Source organism: Theropithecus gelada, chromosome 1, assembly GCF_003255815.1.
Source record: "Theropithecus gelada isolate Dixy chromosome 1, Tgel_1.0, whole genome shotgun sequence".
Classification (NCBI taxonomy): Eukaryota; Metazoa; Chordata; class Mammalia; order Primates; family Cercopithecidae; genus Theropithecus; species Theropithecus gelada.
Window position 1 is genome coordinate 16,868,881 of NC_037668.1, and position 13,316 is coordinate 16,882,196.

Consider the following 13,316-nt stretch of genomic DNA (forward strand, 5'->3'; position numbering starts at 1 on the left):
GGCTGGAGTGCAGTGGCCGGATCTCAGCTCACTGCAAGCTCCACCTCCTGGGTTTACGCCATTCTCCTGCCTCAGCCTCCCAAGTAGCTGGGACTACAGGCGCCCGCCACCTCACCCAGCTAAGTTTTTGTATTTTTTAGTAGAGACGGGGTTTCACCGTGTTAGCCAGGATGGTCTCGATCTCCTAACCTCGTGATCCGCCCGTCTCGGCCTCCCAAAGTGCTGGGATTACAGGTGTGAACCACCATACCAGAAAAGTTGTGATTTGCCTGAGGTTGCATACACCAGGTAAAGAGCAGAGACAGGATTCCAAACCAGATCCTGACTCTAGTCCGGTGCATTTTCTACTGGATGAGTGGTTTGGAGAACTACTTTACTTGTCTGCCTTCACAAGCCTTTTTTTTTTTTTTTTTGAGACTGAGTCTGGCTCTGTCGCCCAGGCTGGAGTGCAGTGGCCGGATCTCAGCTCACTGCAAGCTCCGCCTCCCGGGTTTACGCCATTCTCCTGCCTCAGCCTCCGGAGTAGCTGGGACCACAGGCGCCCGCCACCTCGCCCGGCTAGTTTTTTTTGTATTTTTTAGTAGAGACGGGGTTTCACCGTGTTAGCCAGGATGGTCTCGATCTCCTGACCTTGTGATCCGCCCGTCTCAGCCTCCCAAAGTGCTGGGATTACAGGCTTGAGCCACCGCGCCCGGCCACAAGCCTTTTAAGATGGGGTGATGAAAGTTTGTGTGTGCTGTCTCCTCGGGGAGGGTGCCTTGTTTTCATCATTTTCTCATGGAGTCCCAGGGCCAAAAAGATGAAGAATCATTCCTAATAAAGGGCTCATCTCTCCCTGTTCCTTTCTCTTAAAAATTGCTGGGAATTCTAAGAATGCCCTTCTTCAGATAGGAGACCTTCCCTACCAAGCCCTTTGTCACCTGTAGCTCTGCCTCTCCCATCCCTTCCCCTCCCTTCTCATCTCACCCTCGTTTCCTGGCTTGCTAGCACTTTACAGTCCCTGAAAGGGGCCTTGCCAAGTTTCCTTGGCCCAGAACTCCACGGGGAGGTTGAGTTGGGTATGTTTGTGTTTCTGTCTGGCACGTTAGAGGCTCCTCCTCCAGTTTGGTGCTAGGCTCTGGTGGAGACTAGCAGAAGGGGTGGGGAAGCTGAATTTTTTTATTTGCTTGGAAGACAATCTCTCCCCCAAGTTCCTGGAGCCAGAGCATACCTGGAATACATTCCATTTGCTGACTCTGAGCTTTAGCGATGTGGGCCTGGGAAGCTGGCCTATGGATGGTGTTGGCTCTGGCTCTCAGCTGAGACAAGTTTACCTGACTTGGGGCCCCTTGAAATGGCACTTTTCTTTTTGAGAGAGAGTTTCACTCTTGTCACCCAGACTGGAGTGCAATGACGTGATCTTGGGTCACTGTAAACTCCGTCTCCCGGGTTCAAGTGATTCTCCTGCCTCGGCCTCCCAAGCAGCTGGGATTATAGGCACCCGCCACCACGCCCGGCTGATTTTGTATTTTTAGTAGAGACAGGATTTCACCATGTTGGTCAGGCTGGTCTCAAACTCCTGACCTCAGGTGATCCACCCACCTTGGGCTCCATAAGTGCTGGGATTACAGGCATGAGCCACCATGCCTGGCCGAGTGGTACAGTTTTTAAACCACATTTAAATCTTTTTGGCTGGGTGCAGTGGCTCATGCCTATAATCCCAGCACTTTGGGAGGCTGAGGTGGGCGGATCACCTGAGGTCAGGAGTTTGAGACCAGCTTGGCCAACATGGTGAAACCCCATCTGTACTAAAAATACAAAAATTAGCCAGGCATGATGGTGGGTGCCTGTAATCCCAGCTACTTGGGAGACTGAGGCAGGAGAATCGCTTGAACCCGGGAGGCAGAGGTTGCAGTGAGCCAAGATCATGCCATTACACTTCAGCCTGGGCAACAAGAGCAAAACTCCGTCTCAAAAAAACCACAACTTTTTCTTGAATAGATAATACATCTACATGGTTCCAAATTCAAAAGGGACAAAGAGATATACAGTAGAATGTCTACTCCTTTCTGCTCTTCCCGAGAATAGAAACTGTCCCATCCCTGTTCCTAGTCCTCAGTTCCTCCACCTCAAAGGCATCACTGCTATCAGTGTTTCTAAGTTTCTTTGCGGAAGTGGGATGATATACTTTGAGGTCTTCTATATTTTAAACGAGCTCTGGGACAGAAGGTCCCTTTTTCTCCAGTGAGATGGCAGTATCTGTTGAGCAGGGTGTGGGTTCTGCCTTCCCTCAGAGGGAGGCAGGGAGGAAGGCACACGGTGGTTTTTTTTTTTTATTTTGGAGATAGAGTTTTGCTTTTGTCACCCAAGCTGGAGTGCAGTGGCACAGTCTTGGCTCACTGCAACCTCCACCTCCTGGGTTCAAGCGATTCTTTTTTTTTGTTTGTTTTGTTTTGTTTTGAGATGGAGTCTGGCTCTGTCGCCCAGGCTGGAGTGCAGTGGCTGGATCTCAGCTCACTGCAAGCTCTGCCTCCCGGGTTTAGGCCATTCTCCTGCCTCAGTCTCCCAAGTAGCTGGGACTACAGGCACCCGCCACCTCGCCCGGCTAGTTTTTTTGTATTTTTTAGTAGAGACGGGGTTTCACTGTGTTAGCCAGGATGGTCTCGATCTCCTGACCTCATGATCCACCCGTCTCGGCCTCCCAAAGTGCTGGGATTACAGGCTTGAGCCACTGCGCCCGGCCCAAGAGATTCTTCTGCTTCAGCCTCCCGAGTAGCTGGGATTACAGGCATGCGCCACTACACCTGGCTAAGTTTTTGTATTATTAGTAGAGACAGGGTTTCACCATGTTGGTCAGGGTGGTCTTGAACTCCTGACCTCAGATGATCCACCTGCCTCAGCCTCCTAAAGTGCTGGGATTACAGGCGTGAGCCACTGCTCCTGGCCACATGGTGGTATTATGTGTATGTATGAAGATAAGCAATCTTTTTTTTTTTTTTTTTTTTGAGACAGGGTCTCACTCTGTCCAGGCTGGAGAACAGTGGCATAATCACTGCTCACTGCAGCCTCTCCCAAGCTCAAGTGATCCTCCCACCTCAGCCTCCCAAGTAGCTGGGATTATAGGTGTACGCCACCAGGCTCAGCTTATTTTTGTATTTTTTGTAGAGACGGGGTTTCACCATGTTGCCCGGACTGATCTTGAACTCCTGAGCTCAAGCAGTCCACCAGCCTTGGCCTTCCAAAGTGATGGGATTACAGGCATGAGCCACTGCTCCTGGCCATCAAGCAAAATCTTTAAACTTTTAACAAAACCTGGCTCCCCAGGGCTGTATCAGAGGAAATGGATTATTTTAGGTTAGTGAGTCTCAAAGTGTGGTATCTGGACCAGTAGCATCAGTGTCACCTGGGGTACTTGGTTAGAAATGCAAATTCTCAAGGCCTAACCCAGACCTACTGAATTAGCAGCTCTGGAGGTTAGGTCTAGCAACCTGTAGGTTAAAAGGCTCTCCAGGGGCCTTCTGTTAGTCTGAGAATCAGTGGTTTATCTATAGGAACTGACAGGGAAGTCAGCCCCCAGGTAGAAGTTTCATAGTTTCTAGTTAAGTCTCTCAGCCTAAACTCATTTCTTCACCTAGGACTCCTCCTATTTATGGAGCAGGCACCCAACATGGCTGAGCCCCGCGGCCCTGTAGACCATGGAGTCCAGATTCGCTTCATCACAGAGCCAGTGAGTGGTGCAGAGATGGGCACTCTACGTCGCGGTGGACGACGCCCAGCTAAGGATGCAAGAGCCAGTACCTATGGGGTTGCTGTGCGTGTGCAGGGCATCGCTGGGCAGCCCTTTGTGGTGCTCAACAGTGGGGAGAAAGGTGGTGACTCCTTTGGGGTCCAAATCAAGGGGGCCAATGACCAAGAGGCCTCAGGAGCTCTGGGCTCAGATTTTGAACTCCCTGAGAACCCCTACTCTCAAGTCAAGGGATTTCCTGCCCCCTCTCAGAGCAGCACATCTGATGAGGAGCCTGGGGCCTACTGGAATGGAAAGCTACTCCGTTCCCAGTCCCAGGCCTCGCTGGCAGGCCCTGGCCCAATGGATCCTAGTAACAGAAGCACCAGCATGTTGGAGCTAGCCCCGAAAGTGGCTTCCCCGGGTAGCACCATTGACACTGCTCCCCTGTCTTCAGTGGACTCACTCATCAACAAGTTTGACAGTCAACTTGGAGGCCAGTCCCGGGGCCGGACCGGCCGCCGAACACGAATGCTACCCCCTGAACAGCGCAAACGGAGCAAGAGCCTGGACAGCCGCCTCCCACGGGACACCCTTGAGGAACGGGAGCGCCAGTCCACCAACCACTGGACCCCTAGCACAAAATATGACAACCATGTGGGCAGTTCGAAGCAGCCATCCCAGAGCCAGAGCCCGAGTCCTCCCAGTGGCTTTAGCCGTTCCCGTCAGACTCAGGACTGGGTCCTTCAGAGTTTTGAGGAGCCACGGGGGAGAGCACAGGACCCCACCATGCTGCAGGTCAGACCCAGCCCCTCCCTGGCTTCCAAATGTCAGCCCCTTGTCCCTTCTCATCAGCTTTTACCCACCAGCCGTGAGCCTCCTTGCTAGTTCAAATAGCCTAGGCAGAAACTCTCTACCTTTTGTTCTCCACCGTATCTGTCCACAAAATAGGTGATATTCGCATGCACAGGACATTTCCATGGGTAAAATTCTAAAGAAAATGGAGCAAGCTATAAAATCACTATTCACAAGTTTGTACCTAGTTGTCATTGCCACAACCATTAACTATGCCTCAGTCACCATTTGCTAGGTCTGCAGAATACGTAAGGCAGGCTTGGAGGATAAGAGCAGTTTCCTTGGTGCTCTTGCCAAAATTCCACAACTTTCTCTCCTACTCAGGAATGTAAGTAAGTGAGGGAGTGACTTTACTTTGAGAGAAACTTAAGTCCATTTTAAGAGTAAATTATTTATAAACTCTAACATGTTAACTACCATTAGTGACAAATCACTTGTGGCACAGTTCGCAGCTGGTTGAGATGTTTGTTGAGGAAAATCTGGTTTACAGCAGTAGTGCAGAGGTGCATCCTGTGTTGGCCCCTCCCTGGCCTGTTGCTCAGGCCTCCGCACCGTGTCTTCCTTGCCACACTTCAGGATTGTTCATCACGCTTGAAGGGGCTTGACCTGAGACTGCTACTTCTCCTCCATCTGAACCCCACGCGTGCTTCTGGCCTAATCTTCCTATTTCTTTCTTTCTTTCTTTTTTTTTAAACAGTTGAAGTCAACTCCAGACCTCCTTCGAGATCAGCAGGAGGCGGCCCCACCAGGCAGTGTAGACCATATGAAGGCCACCATCTATGGCATCCTGAGGGAGGGGTGAGTGGGGGCCCCCCCAGCAACAGAGGCATACTCCTCCTTCTTTTTCTTCTAGCTTTGTTCCCCATCTTCCCTGATTTTACCCTTTCCTGATCTCTGTTACCTCTTTCCTCCCCTAACCCTTGCTTCTATCCTTTTATACTCTAGAAGCTCAGAAAGTGAAACCTCTGTGAGGAGGAAGGTTAGTTTGGTGCTGGAGAAGATGCAGCCTCTGGTGGTGAGTGGCCTTCTCTGGATGGGACCAAGGGTCAAGGTTAGGGCTTTGAGGGCCTCAGGGGATCCAGACTTGGACTCACTCCCTTTCCCCCCAACCCTCCATATCTCTGGCAGATGATTTCTTCTGGTTCTACTAAGGCTGTGGCAGGGCAGGGCGAGCTTACCCGAAAAGTGGAGGAGCTACAACGAAAGCTGGATGAAGAGGTGAAGGTGAGGAAAGGTTAGAGGTGCTGGAGACAAGAAGGAAAACGGGGAAAACGCCTTGGCCTGGGGATGGGCTGAGCTGACTCTTCCAAGCAATGGAACAAGCATGTTTGTGCCCTATGAGACAAGAGACAAGAGTGTGTACTAATTCCAGCAAGGACTTCTGGGTTCTCTGGGGGTTAGGGAGGCAGAGCACATTAGGAATCTTCCTACCTTCCATTCCACTCCCTTTGGTAGTTCCCATCCTGGCTCTGCCCCTTACTAGCTGTATAAAACTTAAGAAAATTACTTACATTCTCTGTGCCTCAATTTTTTTTTTCATCATCATAATGGCAGTGGTAGTAGCTATCATTTATTGAGTATAATTTTGGTAGTATGTACTGTCCTGGGTACTGTAATCATTATAGTTACCCTATGAATACCTATTCTGGACCCTTTTCTGATGAGAAAACTGACGATCAGAGAGGCTAAGTAAGTTGCCTATGGTAGTAAGTTGCAGAGAGGAATGAAAAAATCCAGGTCAGTCTTATTCTAAAGCCAGTGTACCCTTTTTAAAAACATGTCTTCTGCCTTTCAAAATATTGGTTTGTGTGTAGTTGGTGCTCAATAAATGCTGGATTGTAACTTCCCTTGTCTCTTGGAAAGCCCTGTAGTCTAATGATTAAGTGGTTAGCTGTGGAGCCAAACTAACTGGGTTCAAATCCTGGTTCTGTTACTTTTTGGTTGTGTACCTAACCTTGGGCAAGTTCTTTAAATGTTCTAAGCCTCTGTTTACTAAATTGTAAAGTGGGGATTATGATAGTACTATATTAATTAACTATTGCTGTGTAACAAATTACCCAAAACTCAGCAGCTTAAAACAAACGTTTTCTGGCTGGGCGCGGTGGCTTACACATGTAATCCTCTGGGAGGCCGAGGCAGGCAGTTCACCTGAGATTGGGAATTTGAGACCAGACTGACCAGCATGGAGAAACCCTGTCTCTACTAAAAATACAAAATTAGCCCGGCGTGGTGGCACATGCCTGTAATCCCAGCTACTTGGGAGGCTGAGGCAGGAGAATTGCTTGAACCCGGGAGGCAGAGGTTGTGGTGAGTCGAGATGGCGCCATTGCACTCCAGCCTGAGCAACAAGAGCGAAACTCCTTCTCAAAAAAAAAAAAAAAAAAAAAAAAAGCATTTCCCAGTGTCTGAGGACCAAGAACCTGGGATCAGCTTAACAGAGTAATTGTGGCTCTGAGTCTGTTATAAGGTTCCAGTCCAGCTTCTGGCTGTGGCCAAAAGAAGTAAATTGGAGGATCTGCTTCTAAAATGGCTTACTCAGGGCCAGGCATGTTGGCTAACGCCTATAATCCCAGCACTTTGGAGGGGCAAGGTGGGAGGACCACTTGAGCCCAGGAGTTTGAGACCAGCCTGGGCAACATAGTGAGACCCTGCCTCTACAAAAAATAAAAAAAATTAACCAAATGTGATGGCATGCACCTGTAGTTCCAGCTACTTGGGAGGCTGAAGTGGGAGGATTGCTTGAGCCCAGGAGGTTAACACTGCACTAAGCTAGGATTGCACTGCTGCACTCCAGCCTGGGTGCCAGAGCAAGACCCTGTCTCAAAAAAATATAAATGAATGAAACAAACAAACAAAACCAGCTTAATTGGCTGGGTGCAGTGGCTCACGCCCGTAATCCCAGCCCTTTGGGAGGCCGAGGTGGGTGGATCACCTGAGGTCAGGAGTTCAAGACCAACCTGGCCAACATGGTGAAGCCCTGTCTCTACTGAAAATACAAAAATTAGTCAGGCGTGGTGGCAGGCATCTATAATCCCTGCTACTTGGGAGCCTGAGGCAGGGAGAATTGTTTGAACCTGGGAGGCAGAGGTTGCAGTGAGCTGAGATTGTGCCGCTGCGCTCCAGTTTGGGCAATGGAGTGAGACTCCATCTCAAAAACAAACAAACAAACAAAAAAACAGGCTGGGCGCTGTGACTCATGCTTGTAATGCAAGCACTTTGGGAGGCCGAGGTGGATGGGTTACCTGAGGTCAGGAGTTTGAGACCAGCCTGACCAACATGGAGAAATCCTGTCTCTACTCTAATAATACAAAAATTAGCCAGGTAAGGTGGCGCATGTCTGTAATCCCAGCTACTTAGGAGGCTGAGGCACGAGAATCACTTGAACCCAGGAGGTGGAGGTTGCGGTGAGCCAAGATCTCGCCATTGCACTCCAGTCTGGGCAACAAGAGCGAAACTCCGTCTCAAAACAAAACAAAACAGAACACCAAAAACAAAACAAAACAGAACACCACAAACAAACAAAACAAAGCAAAACAGAAAAACCTGGCTTAATCAAATGGCTGTTGGTTGTTGACCTCAGTTCCTGGCTGTTTGGCCTTCCTCCTAGAGCTGCTTTTGAGTATCCTCAAAATATAACAGCTACTTTTTCCCAGAGTGAGGGATCCAAGAGAAAAGCTGCAATGCCTTTTTATGACCTAACCTCAGAATTTACTCATCACGTCCTCCTTTTACTGTTTGTTAGAAGGAAGCCCCTAAGTCAAGCCCGTGCTTGAGGCAAACAGAATTAGGCTTTATCTTTTTTTGTTTTGTTTTGTTTGTTTTGTTTTTTTTGGGATGGAGTTTTGCTCTTGTTGCCCAGGCTGGAGTGCAATGGTGTGATCTCGGCTCACTGCAACTTTGACCTCCTAGGTTCAAGCAATTCTCCTGCCTCAGCCTCCGGAGTAGCTGGGATTACAGGCCTGTGCCACCTCGCCCGGCTAATTTTGTATTTTTAGTAGACACGGGGTTTCTCCATGTTGGTCAGGCTGATCTCAAACTCCCAACCTCAGGTGATTGACCAGCCTAGGCCTCCCAAAGTGTTGGGATTATAGTCGTGAGCCACCGCACCCAGCCGGCTTTATCTTTTGAAAGAAATGTCAGATAATTTGTGGACGTATTTTACATCATCATAAGTACCAAGGCTAGTTTTGAGGATTAAATGTGGATAATACACATAAGGTCCTAAGTACAGTGTCTATCGTACAGCAAGTGTCTAATGAGTGTTAGACATACATTCCCATTATTCTGAGTCTGAGAGGCTTTCCCTACCCTCCATCTGCTGTACTCTCATTCCCTTTTTCAGAGGCGGCAGAAGCTAGAGCCATCCCGAGTTGGGCTGGAGCGGCAGCTGGAGGAGAAAACAGAAGAGTGCAGCCGACTGCAGGAGCTGCTGGAGAGAAGGAAGGGGGAGGCCCAGCAGAGCAACAAGGAGTGAGTGCAGCTGATGGCGCACCTTGGGCTGCTGGGGGGCTGCTTGGGGTCGTAGGCCAGGTTTAGAGGCCACTCCCTCTTTGCCCCTAGGGTTGAAGGAGACAGAAGGAAATCTCCGGAAGCTGAAAGGAGCAGTGTTGGTTTAAGGACAGGATAGGGCCTTTCTCTCTACCTTCTTTATCAATAATGGTGGTAGTGAATGATTTTGAGTTAAGCTACCTGGGTTTGCCTCTGTCTCAGATTCTTAAACTATAAAATAGAGTTAATAATAGTACCTACCTCACAGGATCACTGTAAGGATTCAGTCATCCATTCAGCAGATGTTTCATCAAGAATGCTGTGACAGGCATTAATCTAGGTTCCCAAGGCACATCAGTGAACCCTATAGATGAAGGGCTCGCTCTCCAGAAGCTTAGTTTCTACTGAGAGGGAACAGACAGTAAACAAACATATTATGCAAGTAAATTTGTAACACATGAGAAGGCAGTAGATACAACAGGGTGAGGCAGATCAGGAGGGTCAGGTTGTAGGGGGGCAGGTTGCAAAAATCAGGGGAGGCCTCATCGAGATTTGAAGGCAGGAAGTTTAAATGCATTAATAAATATGAATTAAAATATATGATGTGTTTAGAAAACTGCCTGACACATAGTGTGCAATAATGTTATCTATTATTAGGCTCCAGAACATGAAGCGCCTCTTGGACCAGGGTGAAGGTTTACGACATGGGCTGGAGGCCCAGGTGATGGAGCTGCAGAACAAGCTGAAACAGGTCCAGGGTCCTGAGCCTGCTAAGGAGGTGTTACTGAAGGTAGGGTCTGGGGTCATATGCCCCAGCATCTGCTTTTTCTCAGCTGGAGCATCCTCAAGTCTGCTCATCCATGGTTTCCCCAAAGTATGAGGAGTGGTTGGCTGATTACAGGTACTCAGTGTGCTTTCAGGCAGATTCAGTGGTGGGTTGGGACTAGAGTTAGGATAAAGGAAACCTATCATTCTGGGCTCTAGTACCGGTACTAGAGCACCTGGTACTGTGCCTAACACAATAAATATTTTTTGACTCAGTGAATTGATAAGTAGATGGATTATAATGTGGTCACACCTGTACTTCTTCCTTTACTTTCTCCAGGACCTGTTAGAGACCCGGGAACTTCTGGAAGAGGTCTTGGAGGGGAAACAGCGGGTAGAGGAGCAGCTGAGGCTGCGGGAGCGGGAATTGACAGCCCTGAAGGGGGCCCTGAAAGAGGAGGTAGCCTCCCGTGACCAGGAGGTGGAGCATGTCCGGCAGCAGTACCAGCGAGACACAGAGCAGCTCCGCAGGAGCATGCAAGATGCAACCCAGGCATGTGACAAGAGCAGGGTCTGAGAGAGGAAGGCACTGCTGGGGGACAAAGCTGCCTTGGGATCTTGGACTTTTGGACTTTTCATGGTTGCAACTGGGAACTCCCCCTCTCCCTCTAAAGGACACATGTGAGATCTGCTGAAAACCTTGGCGAGGAAAACTGTAAGGGCAGAGGGAGGGAGTATAGGCCAGAAGTACCATGAGGTTGTGTGACAAAAGTCCCAAGGGGGACTGGGCGCGGTAGCTCACGCCTGTAATCCCAGCACTTTGGGAGGCCGAGGCGGGTGGATTGCTTGAGCTCAGGAAGTTAGAGACCAGCCTGGACAACATGGAGAAAGCCCATCTCTACCAAAAATACAAAAACTTAGCTGGGTGTAGTGATGCGTACTTGTAGTCCTAGCTACTTGGGAGGCTAAGGCAGGAGAATCGCTTGAACCCAGGAGGCGGAGGTTGCAGTGAGCCGAGATCATGCCATTGCACTTCAGCCTGGGCGACAGAGCGAGACTCTGTCCCCCTAAAAATAAAAAATCCCAAGGGGAAATAACTGGGGAGGTTTCCTGTAGATGATAGAGGGGTGGACTGTGACTTGAGGAGAGAACCTCTGCTAGCATTGTACCAGGTACCACAAGAGTGTCAGGGGGTACAGCTGGCATGGTGCCCTCTGGGTCTAAGCCTTTCCTTGTACACACTCACACTTTGATTTGAAGTGACCTCTTCCCTCTGAGCCTTCTGGTGTCCAACTCTCCCCTTCTCTAGGACCATGCAGTGCTGGAGGCCGAGAGGCAGAAGATGTCAGCCCTTGTGCGAGGGCTGCAGAGGGAGCTGGAGGAGACTTCAGAGGAGACAGGGCATTGGCAGAGTATGTTCCAGAAGAATAAGGAGGATCTTAGAGCCACCAAGCAGGAGTAAGGACATTGTCCCTCTCAGAAATATCCATGATTCATATGCCACTTCCTTTCTCTTTTTTAATTTTTAATTTTAATTTTAATTAATTTTTTTTTTGGGACAGAGTTTTGCTCTTGTTGCCCAGGCTGGAGTGCAATGGCACGATCTTGGCTCACTGCAACCTCTGCCTCCTGGGTTCAAGTGATTCTCCTGCCTCAGCCTCCCAAGTAGCTGGGATTACAGGCTCATGCCACTACGCCCGGCTAATTTTTGTATTTTTAGTAGAGATGGGGTTTCACCATGGCCAGGGCAGTCTTGAACTCCTGACCTCAGGGGATCTGTCCACCTTGGCCTCCCAAAGTGCTGGAATTACAGGTGTGAGCCACTGCGCTTGGCCCCCTTTTGCCTTTTTTTTTTTTTTTTTCTTTTTTGAGATGGAGTCACACTCTGTTGCCTAGGCTGGAGTGCAGTGGTGCGGTCTCGGCTCACTGCAACCTCTGCCTCCTGGGTTCAAGCGATTCTCCTGCCTCAGCCTCCTGAGTTGCTGGGATTATAGGCGCCTGCCACTAGGCCTGAAGTTTTTGTATTTTCAGTAGAGACGGGGTTTCACCATGTTGGCCAGGCTGGTCTTGAACTCCTGACTTCGTGATCCGCCCACCTCGGCCTCCCTAAACTCTGGGATTACAGGTGTGAGCCACTGCACCCAGTCCCTTTCTTCTTTTTTTTGAGACAGGGTCTTGCTCTGTTGCCCAGGCTGGAGTGCAGTGGCACAGTCGGGGCTCACTGCGACCTCCACCTCCCAGGTTCAAGCCATCCTCCCACCTCAGCCTCCTGAATAGGTGGGACTATAGGCATGCACCACTACACCCAGCTAATTTTTTATTTTTTGTAGAGACAGGGTTTCATTATGTTGCCTAGGCTGGTCCTGAACTCCTGGGCTCAAGTGATCCATCTGCCTTGGCCTTCCAAAGTGCTGGGATTACAGGCATGAGCCACTATGCCTGGCCCACTTCCTTTCTATCCATGGTATGTTCTTACTCTCCCATTTCTCAAACTGCTCCTTTCCATGTTCACCTTCCTTCCTCTTGAGAGTGGGTGCCCAGTGTGTTGGCCTCCAGAGAGGTGGCTTTTATTGTCATGCTAACCTCCCCCAGGCATGTGGCCTTACTCTGTTCCCTTTCCCCTTTATTTCACCTTGTCCGGCTCAGACTCCTGCAGCTGCGAATGGAGAAGGAGGAGATGGAAGAGGAGCTTGGAGAGAAGATAGAGGTCTTGCAGAGGGAATTAGAACAGGCCCGAGCTAGTGCTGGAGATACTCGCCAGGTTGAGGTGCTCAAGAAGGTATTTGGGAATTGGGGGGCAGAATGGCAGGTGGGGGTGATGAACACCTGCCTGACCTCTCCATGAGGGCCTCCACGCTAGTGGGGCTGTCTCCTGTGTGCTTGGTTTCCAGGCCTCATCCTGCCTGCTCAGCTTGAGCTCTTTCCAACACAGCAGCACCAGTCTCCTCATTGAGCATAGAGGTTTCTAATGGAAAGTGCTCTCAGAACCCAGGTTGGGGCATAGCCAGAAGCTGTTGGCTGCCTCCCAAGAGATGTCATGGGTAGCAGCATTTAGGTGGATTTGTGAAACTCCAGGCTGACTTTTGCAGGCTCAGAAATCTAATTTGGTCAGCATGGCAAAAGCTGCTTTGTCTTTCGGAGGGGTCTCTAAGTACATTTATGAAAAAATGTTTACCATTAGAATTTCAGTTTATTAATTTACATTGAGAAATATCATCACATTGACTGGAATGCTTGTGTTGGCACGGCCTGGTTACTAATGTAACAAAACTAATTAGTAAAAGAAAAATAGCAGAGTATATGGTCTTGTATTGAAGATTCACTACATATTATATAACCCTTTAGCCTAATTACGGTACTTTCTGAATTTCAGGAGTAGCTAATAGCAAATAATTAGAACCAGAACTCATATTTTAATTTTCTTTTTAAAAGAAATCAGAGCTGTGCCAGTATTTATTGTGTCACATATTTTGGTTTTACACACACACACACACACACACACACA

At 49.2% G+C, this 13,316-nt stretch overlaps 1 protein-coding gene across 2 annotated transcripts in view; it reads left to right on the forward strand.

Annotated features, from left to right (window-relative positions):
• CGN (cingulin) overlaps positions 1-13,316 on the forward strand; it is a 29,970-nt gene that overhangs the window by 4,838 nt on the left and 11,816 nt on the right. For both annotated transcript variants that reach the window (XM_025365496.1, XM_025365488.1), the window contains exons 2-10: positions 3,615-4,501; positions 5,256-5,356; positions 5,504-5,573; positions 5,687-5,782; positions 8,901-9,028; positions 9,704-9,836; positions 10,152-10,364; positions 11,121-11,269; positions 12,458-12,590. In XM_025365496.1, the coding sequence (XP_025221281.1) occupies positions 3,629-4,501; positions 5,256-5,356; positions 5,504-5,573; positions 5,687-5,782; positions 8,901-9,028; positions 9,704-9,836; positions 10,152-10,364; positions 11,121-11,269; positions 12,458-12,590 (1,896 nt within the window). In that variant the 5' untranslated portion in view covers positions 3,615-3,628. The remainder of the gene's footprint in view (positions 1-3,614; positions 4,502-5,255; positions 5,357-5,503; positions 5,574-5,686; positions 5,783-8,900; positions 9,029-9,703; positions 9,837-10,151; positions 10,365-11,120; positions 11,270-12,457; positions 12,591-13,316) is intronic.